Source organism: Balaenoptera physalus (assembly GCF_965194825.1).
Source record: "Balaenoptera physalus genome assembly, chromosome: 4".
Taxonomy (NCBI): domain Eukaryota; kingdom Metazoa; phylum Chordata; class Mammalia; order Artiodactyla; family Balaenopteridae; genus Balaenoptera; species Balaenoptera physalus.
This window is the reverse complement of record NC_138891.1, coordinates 37,787,771-37,814,842: the sequence shown is the minus strand read 5'-3', so window position 1 is coordinate 37,814,842 and position 27,072 is coordinate 37,787,771. Positions and strand designations below refer to the sequence as shown.

Below are 27,072 nucleotides of genomic sequence, written 5' to 3'. Positions count from 1 at the left end.
AATGGAAGCCAAAAGTAACTCACCTCATCTGAAATCTGACCTCCAAATGTCACCCATGTTCCTGGAAAAGAATAAATATTTGCATGTTATTCATAATCATTTTTCTAATATTGCGCATTAAGGGAAACACTTTTTCTTACATCAGGGCTACTTCAGTAGGTTGTTCGTGAAGGTACTCGGATGAGGAGCACTTGGGGGCTGAAGTCCTGCCCGTCCTCCTTCTGTCGCTAAGTTCCCCAACAGGGATCTGTATTCCTCTGCATCCCTCTGGATGCCTTTTCTTCATTCAAAGGCCCAGTATATGCTAATGGAAGCCCTGTCTACTAAACTCTTTTTCTTCTGACGTAGGACCATGTATGCTGCTGTGCAAGAAGCCCCAAGCCCACTTTGGCTGCACACCCATTCTTGCTCCAGCTTAGCTAAGAAGTTATCAGTTCTGAAAGTGAAGGTAAGACCTTGGGTCACATTTCTCCCTTTCTTTGCCTCCAGTGAGGGACTCTATTTTGTGTTCTCTATTCCCTTTCAAAAGGAACCCTCTCAGGGGTCCTTCCAGTCCCCACTTCCAAGCCCCAGGAGATGACACTTAAGCATCTTGTCTCTTCTGACCTGCTGCTCCAGAATGGAAATTGCCATTGGTTTAGGGGTGGGGTAGAGGCAGTAGCCAGCGTGAGGTTTGGGAAGGCAAGGAGGAGAGGCATAACCAGTAGCCAAAGATCTGCATTTGTAAAACAAGAGGGAAGCAGACACTGAGTGGGCTGTTTCCACTCCAGTCTATAGTCACCTCATTCGTATTCATAATTCTCTCCTTGATCTTTTTTTTTTTTTTTTTTTGAGCCCTAATTACATGCCAGGCAAAGGCACTGCACCCAGGTGCTCCGGACAGTGAGGTGACTGCCCCAGCTCCTGTGTCTCAGGAGCTCACAGTTGACAATACTAGTCGACCAATGCCATGACGGAGGCAAACACAAGGCAGGAAGGGAGGGAGTGCTCTACTCAGACTGGAGGTGGCCCTCAAGAAAGACTTCCGAGAAGAGGTGACACTTTGGTTGATTGCAAAGGAAGGAGCTGAATGAAGAGGGGAGGGACAGGCATTCCAGGTACAGGTAAGAGCATGGGCAAGGCAAGTAGAAAACTTGAGTGGGCTGATGAGCCGCGGCGTGGGCTCCTGCTCCGAGGAGTGAAACATGATGTGGAGAGGGAGGGGTGGCAGGAGGTGGCTGGGCACAGTTCGTGTTTGTGGGGGCAACGAAGAAATATGGTTGGAAACTTACGTTTTGTGTTTTGTAGTAACAGGATAGCTACTGTTTATGGAACATCTTCCAAATGCCAACAGGACACTGAGAAACGTGTATACTTTCATCTCTAATCATTTTGACAAACTTACAAGGCAATTTTATTATCCCAGTTTCCAGATGAGGACTGTAACATCAACCAACCTCATACGTGATACACTCGGGACCCCCGCACATGCGGGGCTTCCTTTCCACTGCACTTTGCTGCCTCATCAGTAAGCTTCCAAATTAATTATGGCACTTGGGTACATATTCCATAGAAGCATGTTGATGTAACTGTACCTTTTTTCTTCTTAGTTCTCAGGGACTAAACAGAGGTAGAATATAGGTTATTTTACTGTTACACTCTACATCCCCAGAGGTTGTAAATGGGTGGCTTACAGATTGCACTCAGCTTGCAGACTTGTTTTGCGTGGCAAGAACAATGTTGACCCACTTGATATTTTAATAAACTTGGAATAAGTTACCAACATTTTGATAACTTAAGAGATTAATCTCCTTTATCTTAGGAGATATTTCTTTTAAAAGTCTGCTTTCTAGCTTCTCTTAACAACAGAGGATCAGTGTCCGCACACGGCAGACATCCCCTAAATCTGAGGGGCAATGCCCTCTGTGGAAGGGCTATACCCTCCCTGTTTAGTCAAAGGTCACACACTTTCCTTTGTATTTCCAACACTGAAGTCAACTGGCAGTTGTTATTTAGTACCACGTGTTTACTGCTATTTTTCTCATTGTAAAATTTAGAGAAAAATGGACTTGTGCATTTCCTAAAAAACAAAGTTCAGTATTTCAAGAAAAAATAGGGGTGCACTTTTTTTTGGTGGATGTGAAGAATATCCAAACAAAAAATATTTACAACAGAAAAATTACAACTTAAGGCACTATAATTAAACAAGCCATGACTGGTATACAGAAAAGATGGGCGTTGGGAAACTTAATGGACTGAAGAAATGGCAGCATTTGTTTTGAATGAGAATAAAACAAATGACCTGCTGTGAAATGCAGTTCTCTATTAAGTGAAAAAATTGCCTCGGCATCTAAACCTTTTTACAGACAACACTTTTATAAAAGAGTTTCTTTTGAATGTAGCAGAAATTGTGTCCAGAGCATAAACAAGCACTTGCAAATGTTCATATAAGCAGAAACATTGTCGCTCAGCATGTTAAAAATACGGCTGAGAACTTTCAGGATAAGTTAAATTATTGGTGGCATCTTCTATTGCAGCAAATGAGCACAGAGATATAAATAACAGCACACTGTTAGCTATATTTATTTGCGATGTTTTGAGAATCTTGGAGGGGTCAAAGAAGTTTTGAACAAGAAGTCTCTGCAAGGCAAAATTACTTTGTGATGAGAAGGGTCTCAGACCATTGGATATAGAAGGCACTGTTCCAAACTGTAAGTGTTACTACAGATCAGGTTCTCACAAAGGGTGGGGCTGACCTTGGACCCATCAAGCGACAGATCAGAGGTGACAGTATTTTGTAGGGGCACTATGCATAAATCCATTAATTTCCTCATTCATCAGGAATTGCTTTGGGCTAAAACGAAACAGGCCATGGATTCACTAATTAATATCATGACTCAGCTATTCTTCTACATCTTGGAGCAAAATCAGGTCAGTGTTTGCTTAATGAATTTGCTGGCTTACTTGTGCTGTGATTTTGGAGAGAATTTTTTTTAACTGTTCATGTCATCAGAGGAAATAGTCCCATTTCCACTTAGCAGCAAAGATTGGCTCAAAGTCCCAAGCTTCTTGCTGACATTATACCTCATCAACACCATGTGAATATTTTTCTATTGGGGCATTCAGAAGTATTTGCACAAATGTCTCATTTGCTTCTCTCAGTACTGACAACAAAGTCTTTGGAAAATTCAATTGTTAAAGAATAATTTGGTTCATCTTCCAAAACTGCAGTCAGTTTCCAGATATGAAAATGGTAGCCTGAAATTTATTTTCTGCAATGGGGCTTTTGAATATTGGATTTCACGCTTTAGGAAAATAAACTGGTATTATTTAGCTTACCTTTCTTAATTAATTTTTGATAGTACAGATGCAGGGCTATGAGGTTATCAAACTGTACTACAAAATGGTATTGAAGTCTATGACAACATTGAAAGCTGGGACTGTACACCCATCTTGGAGGAAATAATCTTCCTATCCACATCGGGAAAAGCTTATGTTTAGGAGCAGTTTTATTCCAAAATTAATCTGAAAAAACTACTTACCAACCCCAGTTTACATATTTAAGGCTGCATACCATACATCACAGAGAAAACCACAGGGCCTGACTGACATTTTGGTGCAGAAGAAAAGACATTAGGTTTCTGATGTCAGGTCAAAGCAGTAATGAATTACAAGGTAATGATAATAATAATAATAAATGTTGGGGGCCTCGGGAAGATGGCGGAAGAGTAAGACGCGGAGATCACCTTCCTTCCCACAGATACAGTAGAAATACATCTACACGTGGAACTGCTCCTACAGAACACCCACTGAACGCTGGCAGAAAACGTCCGACCTCCAAAAAGGCAAGAAACTCCCCCCGTACTTGGGTAGGGCAAAAGAAAAAAGAAATAACAGAGACAAAAGAATAGGGACGGCACCTGCACTAGTGGGAGGGAGCCGTGAAGGAGGAAAGATTTCCACGAACTAGGAAGCCCCTTCGCGGGCGGAGACTGCGGGTGGCAGAGGGGGGAAGCTTCGGAGCCACGGAGGAGAGCGCAGCCACAGGGGTGCGGAGGGCAAAGCGGAGAGGTTCCCGCACGGAGGCTCGGCGCCGAGCAGCACTCTCCAGCCCGAGAGGCTTGTCTGCTCACCCGCCGGGGCGGGCGGGGCTGGGAGCTGAGGCTCGGGCTTCGGTGGGATCGCAGGGAGAGGACTGGGGTTGGCGGCGTGAACACAGCCTGAAGGGGTTAGTGCACCACAGCTAGCCGAGAGGGAGTCCGGGAAAAAGTCTGCAGCTGCCGAAGAGGCAAGAGACTTTTTCTTCCCTCTTTGTTTCCTGGTGCGCGAGGAGAGGGGATTCAGAGCGCCGCCTAAACAAACTCCAGAGACGGGCGCGAGCCGCGGCGATCACCGCAGACCCCACAGCAACAGGGGCGCAGAGGAAAAAAACGGAGAGACTCCCGCACAGAGGCTCGGCGCCGAGCAGCACTCACCAGCCCGAGAGGCTTGTCTGCTCGGCGGGCGGGGCTGGGAGCTGAGGCTCGGGCTTCGGTTGGATCGCAGGGAGAGGACTGGGGCTGGCGGCGTGAACACAGCCTGAAGGGGTTAGCGCACCACAGCTGGCTGGGAGGGAGACCGGGAAAAGGTCTGCAGCTGCCGAAGAGGCAAGAGACTTTTTCTTGCCTCTTTGTTTCGCTGAGCGCAAGGAGAGGGGATTCAGAGTGCCGCCTAAACGAACTCCAGAGAAAGGCGCGAGCCGCGGCGATCAGCACGGACCCCAGAGACGGGCGTGAGACGCTGCGGCTGCTGCTGCCGCCTCCAAAAAGCCTGTGTGTGAGCACAGGTCACTCTCCACATCGCCCCTCCCGGGAGCCTGTGCAGCCCGCCACTGCCAGGGTCCCGTGATCCGGGGACAAGTTCCCCGGGAGAACCCACTGCCCGCCTCAGGCTGGTGCAAAATCACGCCGGCCTCGGCCGCCGCAGGCTCACCCCGCCTCCTCTGTACACCTCCCTCCCCGCGGCCTGAGTGAGCCAGAGCCCCCGAAGCAGCTGCTCCTTTAACCCCGTCCTGTCTGGGCGGGGAATAGACGCCCTCAGGCGACCTGCACGCAGAGGCGGGTCCAAATCCAAAGCTGAACCCCAGGAGCTGTGCGAACAGGGAAAATAAGGGGAAATCTCTCCCAGCAGCCTTAGAAGCAGCGGATTAAAACTCCACAAACAACTTGATGTGCCTGCATCTGTTGAATACCTGAATAGACAACGAATCATCCCAAATTCAGGAGGTGGACTTTGGGAGCAGGATATATTAATTTTTCCCCTTTTCCTGTTATTTGTGAGTGTATATGTATATGCTTCTGGGTGCGATTTTGTCTGTATAGCTTTGCTTTACAATAGCTTTATTTTACTTCACTATATTATAGCCTCTTTCTTTCTTTCTATTTTTTCTCCCTTTTACTCTGAGCCGTGTGGACGAAAGGCTCTTGGTGCTCCAGCCAGGCATCAGGGCCGTGCCTCTGAGGTGGGAGAGCCAACTTCAGGACACTGGTCCACAAGAGACCTCCCAGCTCCACGTAATACCAAACGGCAAAAATCTCTCAGAGATCTCCATCTCAACATCAAGACCCAGCTTCACTCAACGACCAGCAAGCTACAGTGCTGGACACCCTATGCCAAACAACTAGCAAGACAGGAACACAGCCCCATCCATTAGCAGAGAGGCTGCCTAAAATCATAATAAGGCCACAGACACCCCAAAATACACCACCAGACGTGGACGTGCCCACCAGAAAGACAAGATCCAACCTCATCCACCAGAGCTCAGGCACTAGTTCCCTCCACCAGGAAGCCTACACAACCCACTGAACCAACCTTAGCCACTGGGGACAGATACCAAAAACAACAGGAACTACGAACCTGCAGCCTGTGAAAAGGAGACCCCAAACACAGTAAGATAAGCAAAATGAGACGACAGAAAAACACACAGCAGATGAAGAAGCAGGGTCAGAACATACCAGACTTAACAAATGAAGAGGAAATAGGTAGTCTACCTGAAAAAGAATTCAGAATAATGATAGTAAGGATGATCCAAAATCTTGGAAACAGAATAGACAAAATGCAAGAAACATTTAACAAGAATGTAGAAGAACTAAAGAGGAACCAAGCAATGATGAAAACCACAATAAATGAAATTAAAAATACTCTAGATGGGATCAATAGCAGAATAACTGAGGCGGAAGAAAGGATAAGTGACCTGGAAGATAAAATGGTGGAAATAACTACTGCAGAGCAGGATAAAGAAAAAAGAATGAAAAGAACTGAGGACAGTCTCAGAGACCTCTGGGACAACATTAAACGCGCCAACATTCGAATTATAGGGGTCCCAGAAGAAGAAGAGAAAAAGAAAGGGACTGAGAAGATATTTGAAGAGATTATAGTTGAAAACTTCCCTAATATGGGAAAGGAAATAGTTAATCAAGTCCTGGAAGCACAGAGAGTCCCATACAGGATAAACCCAAGGAGAAACACACCAAGACACATATTAATCAAACTGTCAAAAATTAAATATAAGGAAAACATATTAAAGGCAGCAAGGGAAAAAAAACAAATAACACACAAGGGAATCCCCATAAGGTTAACATCTGATCTTTCAGCAGAAACTCTGCAAGCCAGAAGGGAGTGGCAGGATATACTTAAAGTGATGAAGGAGAAAAACCTACAACCAAGATTACACTACCCAGCAAGGATCTCATTCAGATTCGATGGAGAAATTAAAACCTTTACAGACAAGCAAAAGCTGAGAGAGTTCAGCACCACCAAACCAGCTTTACAACAAATGCTAAAGGAACTTTTCTAGGCAAGAAACATAAGAGAAGGAAAACACCTACAATAACAAACCCAAAACATTTAAGAAAATGGGAATAGGAACATACATATCGATAATTACCTTGAATGTAAATGGATTAAATGCTCCCACCAAAAGACACAGGCTGGCTGAATGGATACAAAAACAAGACCCATATATATGCTGTCTACAAGAGACCCACTTCAGACCTAGAGACACATATAGACTGAAAGTGAGGGGATGGAAAAAGATATTCCATGCAAATGGAAATCAAAAGAAAGCTGGAGTAGCAATTCTCATATCAGACAAAATAGACTTTAAAATAAAGACTATTACAAGAGACAAAGAAGGACACTATATAATGATCAAGGGATCGATACAAGAGGAAGGTATAACAATTGTAAATATTTATGCACCCAACATAGGAGCACCTCAATACATAAGGCAAATACTAACAGCCATAAAAGGGGAAATCGACAGCAACACAATCATAGTAGGGGACTTTAACACCCCACTCTCACCAATGGACAGATCATCCAAAATGAAAATAAATAAGGAAACACAAGCTTTAAATGATACATTAAACAAGATGAACTTAATTGATATTTATAGGACATTCCATCCAAAAACAACAGAATACACATTTTTCTCAAGTGCTCATGGAACATTCTCCAGGATAGATCATATCTTGGGTCACAAATCAAGCCTTGGTAAATTTAAGAAAATTGAAATCGTATCAAGTATCTTTTCCGACCACAACGCTATGAGACTAGATATCAATTACAGGAAAAGAACTGTAAAAAATACAAACACATGGAGGCTACACAATACATTACTTAATAACGAAGTGATCACTGAAGAAATCAAAGGGGAAATCAAAAAATACCTAGAAACAAATGACAATGGAGATACGACGACCCAAAACCTATGGGACGCAGCAAAAGCAGTGCTAAGAGGGAAGTTTATAGCAATACAAGCCTACCTCAAGAAACAGGAAACATCTCGAATAAACAACCTAACCTTGCACCTAAAGCAATTAGAGAAAGAAGAACAAAAAAACCCCAAAGCCAGCAGAAGGAAAGAAATTATAAAGATCAGGTCAGAAATAAATGAAAAAGAAATGAAGGAAACAATAGCAAAAATCAATGAAACTAAAAGCTGGTTCTTTGAGAAGATAAACAAAATTGATAAACCATTGGCCAGACTCATCAAGAGAAAAAGGGAGAAGACTCAGATCAATAGAATTAGAAATGAAAAAGGAGAAGTAACCACTGACACTGCAGAAATACAAAAGATCATGAGAGATTACTACAAGCAACTCTATGCCAATAAAATGGACAACCTGGAAGAAATGGACAGATTCTTAGAAATGCACAAACTGCCGAGACTGAACCAGGAAGAAATAGAAAATATGAACAGACCAATCACAAGCACTGAAATTGAAACTGTGATTAAAAACCTTCCAACAAACAAAAGCCCAGGACCAGATGGCTTCACAGGTGAATTCTATCAAACATTTAGAGAAGAGCTAACACCTATCCTTCTCAAACTCTTCCAAAATATTGCAGAGGGAGGAACACTCCCAAACTCATTCTACGAGGCCACCATCACCCTGATACCAAAACCAGACAAAGATGTCACAAAGAAAGAAAACTACAGGCCAATATCACTGATGAACATAGATGCAAAAATCCTCAACAAAATACTAGCAAACAGAATCCAACAGCACATTAAAAGGATCATACACCATGATCAAGTGGGGTTTATCCCAGGAATGAAAGGATTCTTCAATATACGCAAATCAATCAATGTGATACATCATATTAACAAACTGAAGGAGAAAAACCATATGATCATCTCAATAGATGCAGAGAAAGCTTTCGACAAAATTCAACACCCATTTATGATAAAAGCCCTGCAGAAAGTAGGCATAGAGGGAACTTTCCTCAACATAATAAAGGCCATATATGACAAACCCACAGCCAACATTGTCCTCAATGGTGAAAAACTGAAACCATTTCCACTAAGATCAGGAACAAGACAAGGTTGCCCACTCTCACCACTATTATTCAACATAGTTTTGGAAGTGTTAGCCACAGCAATCAGAGAAGACAAAGAAATAAAAGGAATCCAAATCGGAAAAGAAGAAGTAAAGCTGTCACTATTTGCAGATGACATGATACTATACATAGAGAATCCTAAAGATGCTACCAGAAAACTCCTAGAGCTAATCAATGAATTTGGTAAAGTAGCAGGATACAAAATTAATGCACAGAAATCTCTTGCATTTCTATACACTAATGATGAAAAATCTGAAAGTGAAATTAAGAAAACACTCCCATTTACCATTGCAACAAAAAGAATAAAATATCTAGGAATAAACCTACCTAAGGAGACAAAAGACCTGTATGCAGAAAATTATAAGACACTGATGAAAGAAATTAAAGATGATACAAATAGATGGAGAGATATACCATGTTCCTGGATTGGAAGAATCAACATTGTGAAAATGACTCTACTACCCAAAGCAATCTACAGATTCAATGCAATCCCTATCAAACTACCACTGGCATTTTTCACAGAACTAGAACAAAAAATTTCACAATTTGTATGGAAACACAAAAGACCCCGAATAGCCAAAGCAATCTTGAGAACGAAAAATGGAGCTGGGGGAATCAGGCTCCCTGACTTCAGACTATATTACAAAGCTTCAGTAATCAAGACAGTGTGGTACTGGCACAAAAACAGAAATATAGATCAATGGAACAGGATAGAAAGCCCAGAGATAAACCCACACACATATGGGCACCTTATTTTTGATAAAGGAGGCAAGCATATACAGTGGAGAAAAGACAGCCTCTTCAATAAGTGGTGCTGGGAAAATTGGACAGGTACATGTAAAAGTATGAAAATAGAACACTCCCTGACACCATGCACAAAAATAAACTCAAAATGGATTAAAGACCTAAGTGTAAGGGCAGACACTATCAAACTCTTAGAGGAAAACATAGGCAGAACACTCTATGACATACATCACAGCAAGATTCTTTTTGACCCAGCTCCCAGAGAAATGGAAATAAGAACACAAATAAACAAATGGGACCTAATGAAACTTAAAAGCTTTTGCACAGCAAAGGAAACCATAAACAAGACCAAAAGACAACCATCAGAATGGGAGAAAATATTTGCAAATGAAGCAACTGACAAAGGATTAATCTCCAAGATTTACAAGCAGCTCATGCAGCTCAATAACAAAAAAACAAACAACCCAATCCAAAAATGGGCCGAAGACCTAAATAGACATTTCTCCAAAGAAGATATACAGATGGCCTACAGACACATGAAAGAATGCTCAACATCATTAATCATTAGAGAAATGCAAATCAAAACTACAATGAGATATCATCTCACACCGGTCAGAATGGCCATCATCAAAAAATCTAGAAACAATAAATGCTGGAGAGGGTGTGGAGGAAAGGGAACACTCTTGCACTGTTGGTGGGAATGTAAATTGATACAGCCACTATGGAGAACAGTATGGAGGTTCCTTAAAAAACTACAAATAGAACTACCATACGACCCAGCAATCCCACTACTGGGCATATACCCTGAGAAAACCATAGGTCAAAAAGAGTCATGTACCAAAATGTTCATTGCAGCTCTATTTACAATAGCCAGGACATGGAAGCAACCTAAGTGTCCATCATCGGATGAATGGATAAAGAAGATGTGGCACATATATACAATGGAATATTACTCAGCCATAAAAAGAAATGAAATGGAGGTATTTGTAATGAGGTGGATGGAGTTAGAGTCTGTCATACAGAGTGAAGTAAGTCAGAAAGAGAAAAACAAATACAGTATGCTAACACATATATACGGAATCTAAGGGAAAAATAAATAAATAAATAAAAAGGCCATGAAGAACCTAGTGGCAAGACGGGAATAAAGACACAGACCTACTAGAGAATGGACTTGAAGATATGGGGAGGGGGTGGGGTGAGATGTGACAGGGTAAGAGAGTGTCATGGACATATATACACTACCAAATGTAAAATAGATAACTAGTGGGAAGCAGCCGCATAGCACAGGGAGATCAGCTCGGTGCTTTGTGACCACCTAGAGGGATGGGATGGGGAGGGTGGGAGGGAGGGAGATGCAAGAGGGAAGAGAAATGGGAACATATTGTATATGTATTACTGATTCACTTTGTTATAAAGCAGAAGCTAACACACCATTGTAAGGCAATTATACTTCAATAAAGATGTTAAAAAAAATAATAAATGTTTTTCTTTTTCAGTTTTAGATTAAAAGTTTAAATATAAAATAGAATATGGATATCAGTGCTGCGGAGGAACGGCTGTTGGCCTGTGGTGGGTTCAAGGTCCCTGGCTGGTCGGGGGCTCCCGTGCTCTGCTTCTCCCCACTGAGCTACTGCCTGGTGCAGAGGAAGCCATGGTGCTCCGGATCACCAGGAACATGAACATTAATGCTGAAAATAATGCGAAGGTCAATATGGCAGGCGCAAAGTGCGTGCCTGTGGCCACTGTTGCAGCCTCTAAGCCCGGGCTGAGGCCAAGAACAGCTCTTGGGGACATCGGTAACAAAGTCAGTGAACAGCCACAGGCCAAACTGCCCCTGAAAAAGGAAGCAAAAACTTTAGCTGCTGCAAAAGTTATTGCTAAAAAACTACCAAAACCTCTGGAAAAGACTCCTGTACCTGTGCTGGAGCCCTAGCTGGAGCCGGATCTGGAGCCAGAGCCAGAACCCGAGCCTGTTAAAGAACAGAAACTTCCCCCTGAGCCTATTTTGGTTGATACTCCCTCTCCAAGCCCCATGGAAACATCTGGCTGTGCCCCTGCAGAAGAATATGTGTGTCAGGCTTTCTCTGATGTAATTCTTACAGTGAATGATGTGGATGCAGAAGATGGAGTGGATCCAAACCTTTGTAGTGAATACGTAAAAGATATCTATGCTTATCTGAGACAACCTGAGGAAGAGCAAGCAGTCAGACCAAAATACCTACTGGGTCGTGAAGTCACTGGAAACGTGAGAGCCATCCTAATTGACTGGCTAGTGCAGGTTCAAATGAGATTCAGGTTACTCCAGGAGACTGTGTACATGACTGTTTCCATTATTGATCGGTTCATGCAGGATAACTGTGTGCCCAAGAAGATGCTGCAGCTGGCTGGTGTCACTGCCATGTTTATTGCAAGCAAATATGAGGAAATGTACCCTCCAGAAATTGGTGACTTTGCCTTTGTGACTGACAACACTTACACTAAGTACCAAATCAGACAGATGGAAATGAAGATTCTAAGAGCTTTAAATTTTAGTCTGGGTCGCCCTCTACCCCTGCCTGCATTTCCTTCGGAGAGCGTCTAAGATTGGAGAGGTTGATGTTAAGCTACATACTTTGACCAAATATCTCATGGAACTAACTATGTTGAACTACCATATGGTGCACTTCCCTCCTTCTCAGATTGCAGTGGGAGCTTTTTGCTTAGCACTGAAAATTCTTGATAATGGTGAATTGACACCAATTCTACAGGATTACCTGTCATACACTGAAGAATCCCTTCTTGTTGTTATGCAACACCTGGCTAAGAATATAGTCATGGTGAATCATGGGCTTACGAAGCACATGACTATCAAGAACAAGTATGCTGCGTCTAAGCATGCTAAGATCAGCACTCTAGCACAGCTGAATTCTGCACTAGTTCAAGATTTAGCCAAGGCTGTGGCAAAGGTGTAACTTGCGAACTTTGGAATTATATAAAATCTGCAAATAAAATTGGCACCATGTGCCATCTGTACACATTATATGTTACATTTATTTACTTTTAATAAAGTTGTAGTCCTTTTTACTTAAAAAAAAAAGGGTATGGCTATCATATATATTTACATTAAGTTATACACCTACACCATAATGTAGTAAAAATGAAGAGTTTGGTTCCATTTTGGGGATTTTGTCACTCTTCCATTCAGCTTACTTTGTTTAGGTAGGCTACGTCCCTGGCCCTTTAGACATTTGCTATTTATATCTTTTATAGTTACTTGTTTACAAACTTTATATCCTCTACTAAAGAGTAAGCTATCTGAGGGTTAGGGTTTTATTTCATTTATCTTCTTACCTCCACAGCCCTAGAATGAAAGTGAGTCCTTAGTAGATGGTTGGTAATTATCTGGTTAAACTGAATTGAATTGACTTTTTGACTATCTTTAATGTACAAAATACTGGGATAGTTTCCCACCAAATAAACGTTTATTTTGATTTATAGAAACATGAAAAATGCTCATCAATAGTCTTCAGTTCTAGTCCCTATGAGATTGATGTGTTTCTCCCCATCCCCTGGTACCCACGCAGCAGTGCCCCCTCCTGGAGAAGGGTAGGCGGAAGGTCCTTCTCCCTGGCTGCAAGGCCTGGGGGTGGGGGGGTGAGGGCACAGTGTAGGCAGGGTCCACCGCCACCCATGAGGAAGAGTTGCCACTTAAAAATGGGACATATTCCCTCAGGATGGAGAGGGATCAAGTGGCAGCTTTCCGGACAAGGCAACTCTGCTTGTACGATTTTATCTCTACTACTCCCCTCCACAAGATGTAATTAATTAATTAATTAATTAATACAATTCTCAAAAACCCTTGGTGGCAGTTTCCTTGATCGTTTTTCTCTCTCTAATGAGAACACGCCTGCTTGAGACATAGGATGGCATATGACTATTTCACTGTGAAATCTCAAATTAGTGGGATGTCATTTAGAAGATCATTTTACTTAACTGACACTTGTTATTTCTAACCTTTTAAAAGCAGTGGGAGTATAAAGAGAACTTTGAACTGTTATTGTGTCTTCTGATGAAACTCCTTCATGTACCAAAGAATATATGCTTTGAAAACCTCTGTTTGAGGCCCTTGGCATACACCTACCAGGGCATAGAAAATGATCGGTGAAACATAAAAAGAAAAAGAAAACTACCTTGACACACACACACATACCTATCTTGGTTACTTAATTACCTTGGTGGTGGTTTACAGGGTAATTTCTAAGCATAAGGAAACATGCATATCATTTAAATGATCTCCTTGCCTGTATGAAGACATATTTAGATATTCAGAAGTAATAACGTTTGTGCAGGTAGGCTACCTCCCTGGCCCTTTAACATCTCACATCATCATAGTGTAATTATCAAAACCAGGAAATGAACACTAGTACAGTACTAGTAACTAAACTACAGACTTTTTTTTGAATTTCATTGTCCTTTTTTTCTGTTCCAGGATCCTAGGCAGGACCCAACACTGCATTTCATGTTCATGTCTCCTTAGTGTCCTCTGATCTGTGACATTCCTCAGTCTTTCCTTGTCTGACACTTTTGAAGAGCACTGATCAAGTACTTGATAGAATGTCCCTCAATTTGGGTTTGGATCATTTTAGCGTTATAGATTTGGTGACTTCTTTTTCTATACTGTAGTTTGACTTGTTTATGTTTTGCATATATTTTTTATAACTATCAAGAAGGCAATATAAAAATGCAATTATAATATTTATTATGCCACAGTTAACTTTTCTTCATTCTTTTATTAAACAAGTATTTATTTGAGTTTATCATGTGCCAGGCCTTGTACTTAAATTATCAGGATACAACAGTGAGAAAATTATTTCTCCCCTCATGGGGCAGATTTAAGAGGAAAGACAAAATAATAAGAAAAATAAGTTAAATATATAGTGTTTATTTATGAATGTTAATTTCATCAATAAATAAAATATAAAATGAATAAAGTTGCTTGATGAGTGTTAAAGAAAGTCATGTTTATAAGGTCGGCTACAGTAGGTAAAATGTCAGGGGATGGGGTTGAGATTTTAGATGGGGTGGCCAGATAAGGTTCACAATGAAAGTGGCTTTTGAGAAAAGACCCAAAGAAAGTAAAGGAGCTTGCCACGCAGTTACCTTGGAGAAGAACATTTCAATGAGGAAAACAATGTGGAGGGGGCTTACTTAGCATGTTCAAGGTCAATGAGGAAGCCAGTGTGGCCAGAGAAGAGAAGACGAGGTCTGAGGGGTAACGGGGAACAGACTGTGTGGGGTGATATCAATCATAAGAAGGACCTTGGAGAGGAGTTTTGAACAGAGAAGTGACACAGTCTGACACTCTTTGAAAAGGAACCTCTGCTGTGGTGTTGAGGGCACACCTCTGAGGCTGAGGCTGAAGCACCAGCACCAGTGAGGAGGCTGTCGTGATAAATCCAGGTGACACACGACAGTGGTTTGGTCTGAGGTGGTGGTAGTGAGGACGGTCAGAAGTGCTTGAGTTTCTGATAGATTTTGAAGGACAGGCAATAAGATTTGCTGATTAAAAGGATGTAGGGTGTGAGAGAAGGTGAGACTTCAATTACAACATCAAGGTCAGAACCAGGGGAGAATAGAGAGCCAATTCAACACACTGCACTCTGGATTTAACAATTTTTAAGTTTGGTAAATAGAGCACACATTGACTCCAGGTTAATGTAGTCAAGGCTGACCAAATGGTCGAGAGGTATTTAATCTAGTGGTGTTTAGAGTTATTCATCTGTTACATCACTGAAGAATTTAAGGTTGGAGATTCAAACCCCAGATCTCAGTGAACTCAGACTACACACTGCACAAAATTAATGTGTTCACCATCTCATTTTAATAGAATTATTCCCGGAGAGAGGCAGAACTGGGGGTGGGAGCATCCCCCCAAATTTCATGGAAAGCAGGAAACAGAGTGTAAGCCCAAATCAGTGTTGACTTGGAGGACGAAGTGCTAAGCTGTTGGCCACTACCTGACACCAGGGCCAGGGCATTCCTTGCACATTCCAAGTGCACTGTGTGTACCTCTCCTCTTAGCTCTGGGCTGAGTCTTCTGAGAATGGAACCCTTCCCCATGTCCTTACATCCAAATCCTACTTATTCCTCAGGATCCAGAACTTCAGCCTCAGAGTCCAGTGCTGCTGGACCAGTTCCTTAACACTTCCTCTCCTGTAGGTCTCTGTTCCATTAACTCTATGACCCTAGGGAAGTCCCAACCTCTTGATTTCAAGTTTCCTCACACACAAAATTAGGGACCTTAAGCTTCCTTCATCTCTATGATTTCGTGATTCTGTGGCTGGGCTTTGAAGGGTGAAGAACTCATCCCATTCTACCACTTTGAACAAAGCATGACTACCACACCAACCATATCGCATTGTAACTACATAAATTTTTTTTCACATATGACTTGTTCACCGGACTGCATCTGTCCTGAGGGGAGGGACCAAGTTAAATCTAAATCTTTAACTCTAGCCACTGAAGTGAAGCCTGGCACATAGTAGGTGCTTAATAATCATTCACTGAATCAGTAAATAAACACTTTAAAAATTTGGGTGTCCAGGGACTTCCCTGGTAGTCCAGTGGTAAAGAATCCACCTTCCAATGCAAGGGATGTGGGTTCGATCCCTGGTTGGGGAACTGAGATCCCACATGCCACAGGGCAACCAAGCCTGTGCGCCACAACTACTGAGCTCGTGCACCTCAACAAGAGAGCCCGCGTGCTGCAAACTACAGAGCCCATGTGCCCTGGAGCCCGCGCACCACAACTAGAGAGAAGCCCGTGAGCTGCTTCAGATCCCACGTGCCTCAACGAAGATCCTGTGTGCCGCAACTAAGACCCGACGCAGCCAAAAAAGTAAGGAAAATAAACAAAAAAACTCGGGCGTCCAGCCCTGTAAGAAATGTCTCTAACATGAGAACATGTTGGTTGTTTCCCTGATTCACTACATTGGATCAGAGGTTTTCAAGCCTGGCTGCACATTTGAATATCCTGGGGAGCTTTCAATGATTCTGCTGACGTGGTCCCTCATCAGACCAGTTAAATCAGAATCTCTGGGAACAGGACCCCCAGCATCAGAATTCTTAAAAGATCTTCAGATAATCCTAATGGCAGCCAGGGTTGAGGACCATAGTTCTATTTTTTTTTTAATTTTATTGAAGTATAGTTGATTCACAATGTTGTGTTACTTTCTGCTGTATAGCAAAGTGACTCAGTTATACACATATATATTTTTTCATACTCTTTTCCATTATGGTTTATCTCAGGATATTGAATATAGTTTCCTGTGCTATGTAGTAGGATCTTGTTTATCCATCCTATATATAGTAGCTTGCATCTGCTAATCCCAAACTCCTAATCCTTCCCTCCCACAACCCCCTTCCTTGGCAACCACAAGTCTGTTCTCTATGTCTGTGAGTCTGTTTCTGTTTCGTAGATATGTTCCTTTCTGTCGTATTGTAGATTCCACATATAAGTGATATCATATGGTATTTATCTTTCTCCTTCTGACTTATTTTGCTTAGTATGATAATCTCTAGGTCCATCCATGTTGCTGCAAATGGCATTATGTCATTCTTTTAAATGGCTGAGTAATAGTCCATTATGTGTCTATATATATATATATCAATATATATCTATCTGTATCTATATCTATCTATCTATCTATCTATATCACATCTTCTTTATCCATTCATCTGTTGATGGACATTTAGGATGTTTCCATGTCTTGGCTATTGTAAACAGTGCTGCTATGAACACAGGGGTGCATGCATCTTTTTGAATTATGGTTTTGTCTGGGTATATGCCCAGGAGTGGGATTGCTAGATCATATGGCAACTCTATTTTTAGTTTTTTGAGGAAACTCCATACTGTTTTCCATAGTGGGTGCACCAATTTACATTCCCACCAACAGTGTAAGAGGGTTCCCTTTTCTCCACACCCTCTCCAGCATTTATTATCTGTAGACTTTTTAATGATGGCCATTCTGACTGGTGGGAGGTGGTACCTCATTGTAGTTTTGATTCGCATTTCTCTAATAATTAGCGATGATGAGCATCTTTTCATGTGCCTATTGTCCTGTCCATCTGTATGTCTTCTTTGGAGAAATGTCTATTTAGTTCTTCTGCCCATTTTTCGATTGGGTTGTTTGTTTTGTTGTTGTTGTTGTTATTGAATTGTAGCAGCTGTTTGTATATTTTGGAAATTAAGCCCTTGTTGGTCACTTCATTTGCAAATATTTCTCCCAGTCCGTAGAATGTCTTTTCATTTTGTTTATGGTTTCCTTTGTTGTGCGAAGGCTTATAAGTTTGATTAGGTCCCATTTGTTTAGTTTTGCTTTTATTTCTATTGCCCTGGGAGACTGACCTAAAAACACTGGTATGATTTATGTCAGAGAATGTTTTGCCTATGTTCTCTTCTAGGAGTTTTATGGTGTATTGTCTTATATTTAAGTCTTTAAGCCATTTTGAATTTATTTTTGTATATGGTGTGAGGGTCTGTTCTAGCTTCATTGATTTACATGTGGCTGTCCAACTTTCCCAACATCACTTGCTGAAGAGACTCTCTTTTCCCCATTGTATACTCTTGCCTCTTTTGTCGAAGACTAACTGGAGGACCACAGTTCTAGATTCTTCACATACTGATATTTTAGTACCTCTTCCTTTTCTTTACACTCTGACTTGCCTTTCTAATTCTTTTACTCAGCTGTTACTTTACCATTCCCATTTTCAGAGGTTAAGTTACTTGCCCAGAGTCCAAGTAACTAGTAATTGGTGGAGTTGGAGCCAGGATTTAACCAATGTCGCACCCTTCATCACAGTATGGTATGGAAAGATTGCTGTTCTTTCAGTAAGATAGGTGAGTTGCACAGTTACCTTAATGTTCATATTGATGCAGGATCAAAACAAAACAAACAGAAAGCAGATACCTAGAAATCTGGCCTGAGAGAAAGGCTCAGAAAATGGGATTGAGATGTACAGACAGGTGACAGAGGTGAAGAATTGGCTTATTGCCCTTGGTGCCCTCTTGAAGGGCATGGAATGGAGCTGTCCTCCTGCTGGGGAGGCAGCAGAGTGAGTGGCTAAGTAGCAAAACAACATTCTGAGCAACCCCATTGTGGCCACTGTAGATGAACTGGATGTAGACCTATGTCTGGGCATGTGGGACATAGCTCAAGGCTCTATCTTTTTCAAATGGTACAGACAAAGCATTCTTTCTTATATCGGTTTGTATTTGTTTTCCACCAAGCTTGGCCCTTATTTTTGGATCCAAGCTGCAGTCTGGTCTCTCGTTTTTTGGCTACTAGTGTATTGCTAATGAGCATCTGGCCTGAGATAACAGGAGTGATAACAGCCTAGCCTTTACTGTTTTACTTTGGTTACCTTTTCTTGCAAGAGCCAATAATACTATTTAAAATCTGGGCAGGGAAGGGGGGCAATGAAGGGCTGCTTTCACACCTGCACTTTAAAAAAGAGCTTGAAATAGTAATGCAACTAGGCAAGGAAGTGGTAAAGGCCATGCAGAATAAAAGTGAGCTCTCAGGCAAGGGAAGTGCAAGTAGTATACTCATTCACAGGCAACTCTGCAAGATCTGAAGAATCCATGTATATAAAGATGAGGAAGTGAAGTGGTAGAGAAATGACTTTCCACAGGTGGTTAGTGGTGGGATCTCCAAGGCCATGGTCTCCCCCAGCCTCATGCTGTTTTCTGGTAATGATGCCTCCTCGTCTCCCCCACATACTCTGCTCCAGCCAAAATGGTATGGCCTAGCGTTTGCTCTGAATGCTTGTAACAATATCTTGCTTTCATGAATCTTCCCACTTTCTTCCCTCTGCCAAATGCCTCCTGACTGAACCTTCCTTATGATAAACTTTACATCTGTTTCTGCCCACAAACTTCCTTGTCTATGGATGAAGAACAGGCCACTCCTCTGGGCCACCTCCCTGCTCCCAGATTCTCCCATTTCCACCTGAGGACAGGTTTTATCTTTCTTCCCATGAGACCTCATACACAGAGCCATCCTGGGCTTTAAGCTCTCAAACCCTTAAGAGCTAGGAATGAGAGTGGAGCCATAATGAGATGTACCTGTCATTGAAGAAATTCTTGGGTGTATTCTTGGGTGTAGGAAGGAGCAGAGTGTACTGGTGGGCAAGGCAGTGGCAGAGGGGAGCCTGGTCTTAGATTAGGCAAGGCCAACGTAGAGCTGGCTGGCTGAGTCTTCCAGAAAAACCTGTGGATCTTCTTCTAATACTTGTCTGAAGGCTGGCGGTTTTGAGGGTTAAACGTCTAGGGTTGACATTACATCCTTCGCGATCCTTATAGAGAATGTACAAATATTTGATATTTTCCTTCTTTCTTTGACTTAAAGTTTTATGTACTTTTAATCCCGAGGGATACTGCTAGCTCCATTTTGTCTTAAGATTTGTTTCAGGGCAAATCTACCTGGAACCACTTTGTTCTGTTTCTCCATTAATCTGATCAGTAAAGTTTAAAGACAAGGCAGTAGTAACAGAAGTAGGATGAAGGACTGGAGGAGAAGTTTAGAAGAGGCAGTTTTGTTCTATAAAGCAGAATGCCAGGGTTGACAGTCCCCTCAGGAGCTGCTGCGCACATAGCATAGGAATGAAATTTCACTGCCTTAAATCTTCCCCCAGAAAGCAATGACCCACTCCCCAAATTTAAATGTTAGAATTAATGATACATAGTAATGTAAATCCATGGCTAAATCTTCTTACATTTCCTCATGTAGGTGTGACTCCTGAATTGGTTGATTTAGCACCTTTAGCCTGTTATGAAAAGTTTCAATAAAGCCAAAAAATTCTTTGATGAGTTTTTCTTCCTAGGGTGTTTTAATTTTCTGCCCACACTATTGGAATGAATATTACTACTTTTATAATAAGAAGCAAAAGTTAAAAAAAAAATCCGTATTGCTTTACTGGGAAATCCGTTGATAAACAAGGATTCTAACAAATTACAACTCTTCCTATTTCCTGAACATGAAAAAGAGGCAGAGGCACTGTTTACATTTTGTTAATACTTTGTCCTAAGTTTCTTGGTCAAATTTCTCATGTTTTATTGTACTAACATTTACATGCTGAAAATTATTTCTTACAACAAAGTTTCCAGGGTACTTATAACCAGCATGCATCATTAATGTGCCTTATTCATTTTGTTCTTTGGAAGCACTCCTATAAGAAATGAACAGAATAGTGGTGCTGGGAAAACTGGACAGCTGGACATGTAAAAGAACAAAATCAGAACATTTTCTCATGCCATATAAAAAAAATAGATTCAAAGTGGATTAAAGACCTAAATGTAAGACCAGAAACCATAAAACTCCTAGAAGAAAGCATAGGCAGAACACTCTTTGACATAAGTCTTAGCAATATTTTTTTGGATCTGTCTCCTCAGGCAAAGGAAACAAAAGCAAAAATAAACAACAGAACCTAATTAAACTTAAAAGCTTTTGCACAGCAAAGGAAACCATCAACAAAAGGAAAAAACCTACAGAATGGGAGAAAATATTTGCAAATGATATGACTGATAAGGGGTTAATATCCAAAATATATAACTAGTTCATACATCACACTATAAAAAAACCTGAAAAACAAATAACCTGACTAAAAAATGGGCAGGAGACCTGAATAGATATTTTCCCAAAGAAGATATACAGATGGCCAATAGGCACATGAAAAGATGCTCAGCATCACTAATCATCAGGGAAATTCAAATCGAAACCACAATGAGATACCACTTCACACTTCACACCTGTCGGAATGACTATTGCCAAAAGGACAACAAATAAAAAACGTTGGCAAGGATGTGGAGAAAAGAGAACCCTAGCACACTGTTGGTGAAAATGTAAATTGGTACATCCACTGTGGAAAACAGTATGTAGGTTCCTCAAAAAACTGGAAATAGAACTACTATATGATCCAGCAATTCCACTCCTGGGTATATATCCAAAGAAAATGAAAACACTAATTCAGAAAAATATATGCACCACAATGTTCACAGCAGCATTATTTACAAGAGCCAAGATATGGAAGCAACCTAAGTGTCCATCAACAGATGAATGGATAAAGAAGATGTGGTGTATATGTGTGTGTACACACACACATACACATACAAATGGAGTACTACTCAGCCATAAAAAAGAATGAAATTTTGCCATTTGCAGTAACACGGATAGACTTGGAGGGCATTATGTTGAATGAAATAAGTAGGACAGAGAAAGACAAATACTGTATTTTATCACTTATATGTGGAATCTAAAAAATAAAACAAACAAATGAATATAACAAAACAGAAACAGACTTACAGATATAGAGAACAAACTGGTGGTTACCAGTGGGGAGGGGAGAAAAAGGAGGGGCAAGAGAGGGGTAGGGGATTAAGAGGTACAAACCATTATGTATGAAATAAATAAGCTACACAGATATATTGTATAGCACAGGGACTATAGCCAATATTTTATAATGACTTTAAATGGGGTATAATCTATAAAAATATTGAATCCCTATGTTGTACACCCAAAACTAATATAATATTGTAAGTCAACTATACTTCAATTAAAAAAAAGAAATGTACAGAATATTTAACATAAGTGAAATAACACTGTTGGAATAAAATTAGACACTATGGGATACTAGGACTAAATGGCAACTTCTGTTTTTTAAAACAAATTCAAATATTTTCAGTATCTTATTCTAAACTGGTTGAAATTAAGGTTGAAAGTATGTATATACATATATATATTTTTTCTTTTTCTGTGAACTCCTAACATGGGACCTGAAACACAGTATGTGCTCAAATACATATTTTTATTTTTGGCTTTATCTCTTGTCTTTCCATAGTAAGTTATTATGAATAAGAACTCTCTGGAAAAACACTACTGTCAAGAAGTTTGAAAGTCAAGGTGACCTCCTTTACACTTACTTTTATCTTTAAAAAGTTCATGGCAAATCTTTATCTTTGTGCAGGGATATATTTCTTCGATAGTTCAGTGAGTTATTCTCCCCCAAACAGTAATAATTTTGAATAACTCTGGTGTAGCTGTACATAAAAAACAGTTTGTGCTCATAGGACTATCAAGATATACTGGGAAATAAATTTTAATTCCATGGCGAGGCAAAGAAACTTTCTTAGTGAAAACAAGATAGGGATAATATATTGTGAAAAAGAATGAAAAAATTTTATAACAGTCCTTTCAAATTCTCCCTCTTGTGCTGTGAGTTTCATGATGTTTATTGTATTAAATATCACTAATGAAAACTCAAAGTTGGAATACAAAGTGCTTCACATACTTTTTGACTAAGAAGTTTTTGAAATGTAGAGAAATTAAAACTGAGGAAATGTATAAGGGATAATTTAGCAAAAACCTGAAGATTTTTAAAAGTTCCCAACCCTATTACACTCAAATTAACCCAATTCCCATGTTTCCCTGTGGATTTATATATTTACATACAAAGATTAGCTTATTTTATCTGTAGCTGTTAATGATTTCAGCTTTTTCTTTTTAACCTATAATGTCCTTTTCCTAATGGAAAATTCATAGCTGTATCAAGCAGATGAGGTATTTTAGCATTTTCCATAGAACTATGCATGAAATTTTTTATGCACTCTTTCTCTATTTCTAACTAAGCTACAAAGGTCTTCCTCTTTCAGTAACTGTATGTAGAAATTTATCATGTTAAAGAAGAAAACAGAGCAATACTAGATCATAAAACCATGTTGTGTATCTTTAGTTTTAGGAGATCCCGTTTAATTCAAATTCTACATAGAGTCACTTACCTTTGAAATGGTATTTTATATTATACTGAAAGCTTAATGGAAGAAGCCCAGAACAGCTCCTGGCAGCCTCATCTGGACACTGGTGCCCCCAGGCTTTGGCACTGAGGCAATGGCAGTATTATAAACACATAGTCCGATTTTACAGGTTGGAATGAAATTTCCTAACATGCTATATAGAAAGTTAAATGTAGATAACCAGAGGCATCAAAAAATATAAAAAATATACTGCTATGTCAACAATACTTTGGATTGTTCTCAAATACAGAGGACAGCCCTTCTTGAGACATTTTCAAAACTACTAACATCTTGGGATAATCTCTGTATCCCCAGAGACTACATAAAACCTGGTACATAGGAGGGGCTTATTAAGTGTTTCATGAATTCAAGAACAGCAGAGAAGAAGTGATCCTCATAGAAGTAGTGTTCAATAAACTCTTTTATTGCCTGCTGATTTTCTTTTCATTAATTCATTGCTTGGAAACGAGTAAATATGAATAAATCCATCTGTGGCCTTTATATGAGTTTGTGACCTGGGTACCCATCAGCCACCACACTGATATACACAACGAGAGGACATTCTGAAGGGTGGCCGGCAGCTTGGCCTGGATCTAGGGAGTAATTATGGTAGAAATAACATTTGCATTTGCCATCTTAAAGCAGTGATGGCATCTATTTCTCCTTCTGCTAGCACCAGGGGCCCTGATTTAGGGAAGCAAGGGAGGGTGTGCCCAGAAGGAACTCCTGGGGCAGCAAAGATAACCTCCTGGTGACTCTCCATCTTTGATTATTTTGTGGTTAGTCAAGAACCTTAAGGATCACTCACTATGAAGAATTAGAACCTTCTGTTAACTAGGAAAGAAAAAGAGTACCTAATGGCAGTGAAGAGTGTGCTACCAAAAAGTTGGGTGTGTACAGCCCCTCATGATTCCTGAAGGCTGGGTGGAGAGCTCAGTCTACCCTCCCCAAGGACAGGGGATCTCTCTGCCTTGTTCATCACTGCCTCTCCAACACCTAGAACAGATTTGAGTTTTGCAGATCAACTATCTCACACGTCCTATGCAACGCATTCTAAAATCATCTCTTATTTTTCAAAAAATCATGAAGGGTAGGTATTTTCATTTTCTTTCAGATACACCTGAGGTTCATTATGTCTGTGGCTAAATAGGTTCACCTTTGAGACCTGGTTCATCTCTAAAACAGACACTGATACCTACTCCAGTATTGCTGTGAGAACTAAACGAGACAATGATGGAACACTTTTTGGAGAACTTACATTGTGCCAGGCGCTGTGCTACACACTTTATAGACATGATCTCATTTGGAACTCATGACCACTCTGATTTGAGTTTACTTGCTGGGGAGGGGGAGGGGGTGGTTGAGCTGGGATGTGAGCCCAGGCAGAGTGACTCCACAGTCCACGCCCTTAACAATTTCAGTAGTATATGCCAAGGGTCTAGTACAGTACCGAGCATACAACAGGTGCTCACTAAATGTTACTTTCCTTCTTATCTTCCAAAGAGATACTATTTGAAGCAGCAAAAGTTCCATAGGAAGATAAATGACTTTTCCTGAGATGGCAGTGAAAGCCAAAGTCAACATTGGAATGCACCAATTCTAACAGTCTACTCATCTCCACAAAGCTCAGGAAGATTTATTATTTATTACAGATCATTCTGAAGTGACAAATGGAGAGTGATGAATAGACTAAAACGTCAAAAATGCTGCAAAATTCTGAGTTTCAATTGGGCTAAAGCTAGATGAAAAACAAACACCCCACCTGGTACTTGTTTCTTCATTGGGCACCAGAAGTGGCATCCATCTTGTTCTCTGGTTGTGCCTCCTGCATGCTGCCTGGGAATCCAAATCTCTTAGGTGCTCAAAGCTTCCATGGTGGACCCAGCCATCTGATGAGCAAGTAACTCAGGTGGCGAGCCAGGCCAGCTATCCTCAACTCTGGCCCAGTTAGTAGGACCACCTGGGAGCTGATGCCCTGCCCCACCCCAGAGATTCTAGTCTGGTTGATCTGAGGATGTGCCCAGGCACAGGTATTTTTTAAAAGCTCCCACGCAACTGTACTGGTAGCCAGAGTTGAAAACTGGTCTAGGCAGCAGTCAGGATGTCATTGAATGAACTCAATCCCTCTGCAAGCTCCCAGTTTGATGGGAAGCCCCAGAGTGGTAGGGAGAGAGACATTACGTACTGGGCCCAGAGGCTGAAGAACAATACAACAAAGAAGGTGGAAGTTGGCTTTGACCCCAAACTGGAGAATGTAATGCCTTTTTAGAGTCTTTAGCCCTGACCACATAAAGGGTTACAGACTATTCTTTCAAGATGCTCTCTTTGGCACTTTGCCCTTCATTTTATTAGTATTATTAATCTTCTGCAAAAATCCCAGTGGCAGTAAATGACTGCAGCAAAAATAGCTTAGTGGAAATAAAAAAGGGTGGAATAAAAAAGCATCAGCAGTCTTGTTTTCTGGGACAAGATGACAAGGGCCACCAATCCTAAGAGAATAGGGTACAAGTGAGACACACCAGTTTGATGGGGTCAGGGCGGAATTTCTCCCACTGGTGCCATATAGAATGATTAATTCATTATGGAAAGTTGAAAGCTTTGCTGAAGCCTAGTCAGAGATGGGCTATAAGATCATTATACTGTTCCTACATGTTTTATTACCTCTAGACAACTCTTGATTTTTCACTAACAGGTTTTCATGTCTATGGCACCGTATTCAAAAGAAATACAAAGTTCACTCCAAAGACAAACATAAATGCATGTTCAGTTTTCTGTGTCACTGTCCCCTCTCTTATCAGAGGTAGTTGAGAGTCCGCTGTCTTTTCCTTATGTCTGTCTCCAGTGGCTCTACTGGAAGAGCAACACAGCAACCATTAAAGTGTCCGAATAAAGTGCCCAGTCTTCTTAAAGTCACACTGGTATAGAAACTACAGACATTTAGCACACCCTGGAATTTGCAAACTCTCAAGTATGAAACTCAGTTTCAGAAAATGTAGGCAATGATTATCAGAAGAAACCGCAGTAAAGGTTGATGGGGTGGAAACAGAAGACCACAGTGGTGCCATGAACAACAGAACTAAACTTGCACACAGGAGAACCTGGGTGGAGGTGTGTCTCATGTGTATTCCGAATAATGCATTAATGACCAGGTCATAAGCCCTCGCATGCTACAAGCTGTCACTCTTGCAGACTTTGTGTAGGTACATCCCCACACACGTTGTCCTCAAACTCTTTACCTTCCTCCAGTCTATCTATTCTGTCTTCAATTCCTTCCTTAACCAGGGAGCTTAGGCTAGCTGGATGACGTGGTTGACCATTTAGATTCTCTTGCCCTATTCTCAGCTCCATTACTTCACTGTTCCTTCATTTCACCTGCCTGGCAAAGACTGACACCTGGAGGAGTCTGACTGTCCGGCTGTTCATCACCTATAACCAAGATGCTGAGCTGTGCTGGAGAAAATCACGGACTGCAGAGAACCACGCATCGCAAATGCCTGGTCTACAGTAACTACACAGAGAGCCCACCAGACCTCTGTTTTTTAATCATCCCCCCCACCCCGTTTGGATTTCAAACCTGCCCTACTTTTCTCAACCTCAGTCCTACCTCCTCCTTCTTTAATGTCACCAGATAAACCTGC

At 41.1% G+C, this 27,072-nt stretch overlaps 1 protein-coding gene and 1 pseudogene across 6 annotated transcripts in view; one reads left to right on the top strand and one right to left on the bottom strand.

Moving 5' to 3' along the window:
* KCNAB1 (potassium voltage-gated channel subfamily A regulatory beta subunit 1) overlaps positions 1-27,072 on the bottom strand; it is a 417,300-nt gene that overhangs the window by 85,265 nt on the left and 304,963 nt on the right. For all 5 annotated transcript variants that reach the window (XM_082459591.1, XM_082459589.1, XM_082459590.1 and 2 more), the window contains exon 3: positions 24-61. In XM_082459591.1, coding sequence (XP_082315717.1) covers positions 24-61 — 38 coding nt within the window. The remainder of the gene's footprint in view (positions 1-23; positions 62-27,072) is intronic.
* Positions 25-26,969, top strand: LOC309659677 (G2/mitotic-specific cyclin-B1 pseudogene; annotated as a pseudogene). Its single transcript, XR_014268356.1, has 2 exons — positions 25-2,910; positions 11,103-26,969. The product of XR_014268356.1 is annotated as a G2/mitotic-specific cyclin-B1 pseudogene (transcript).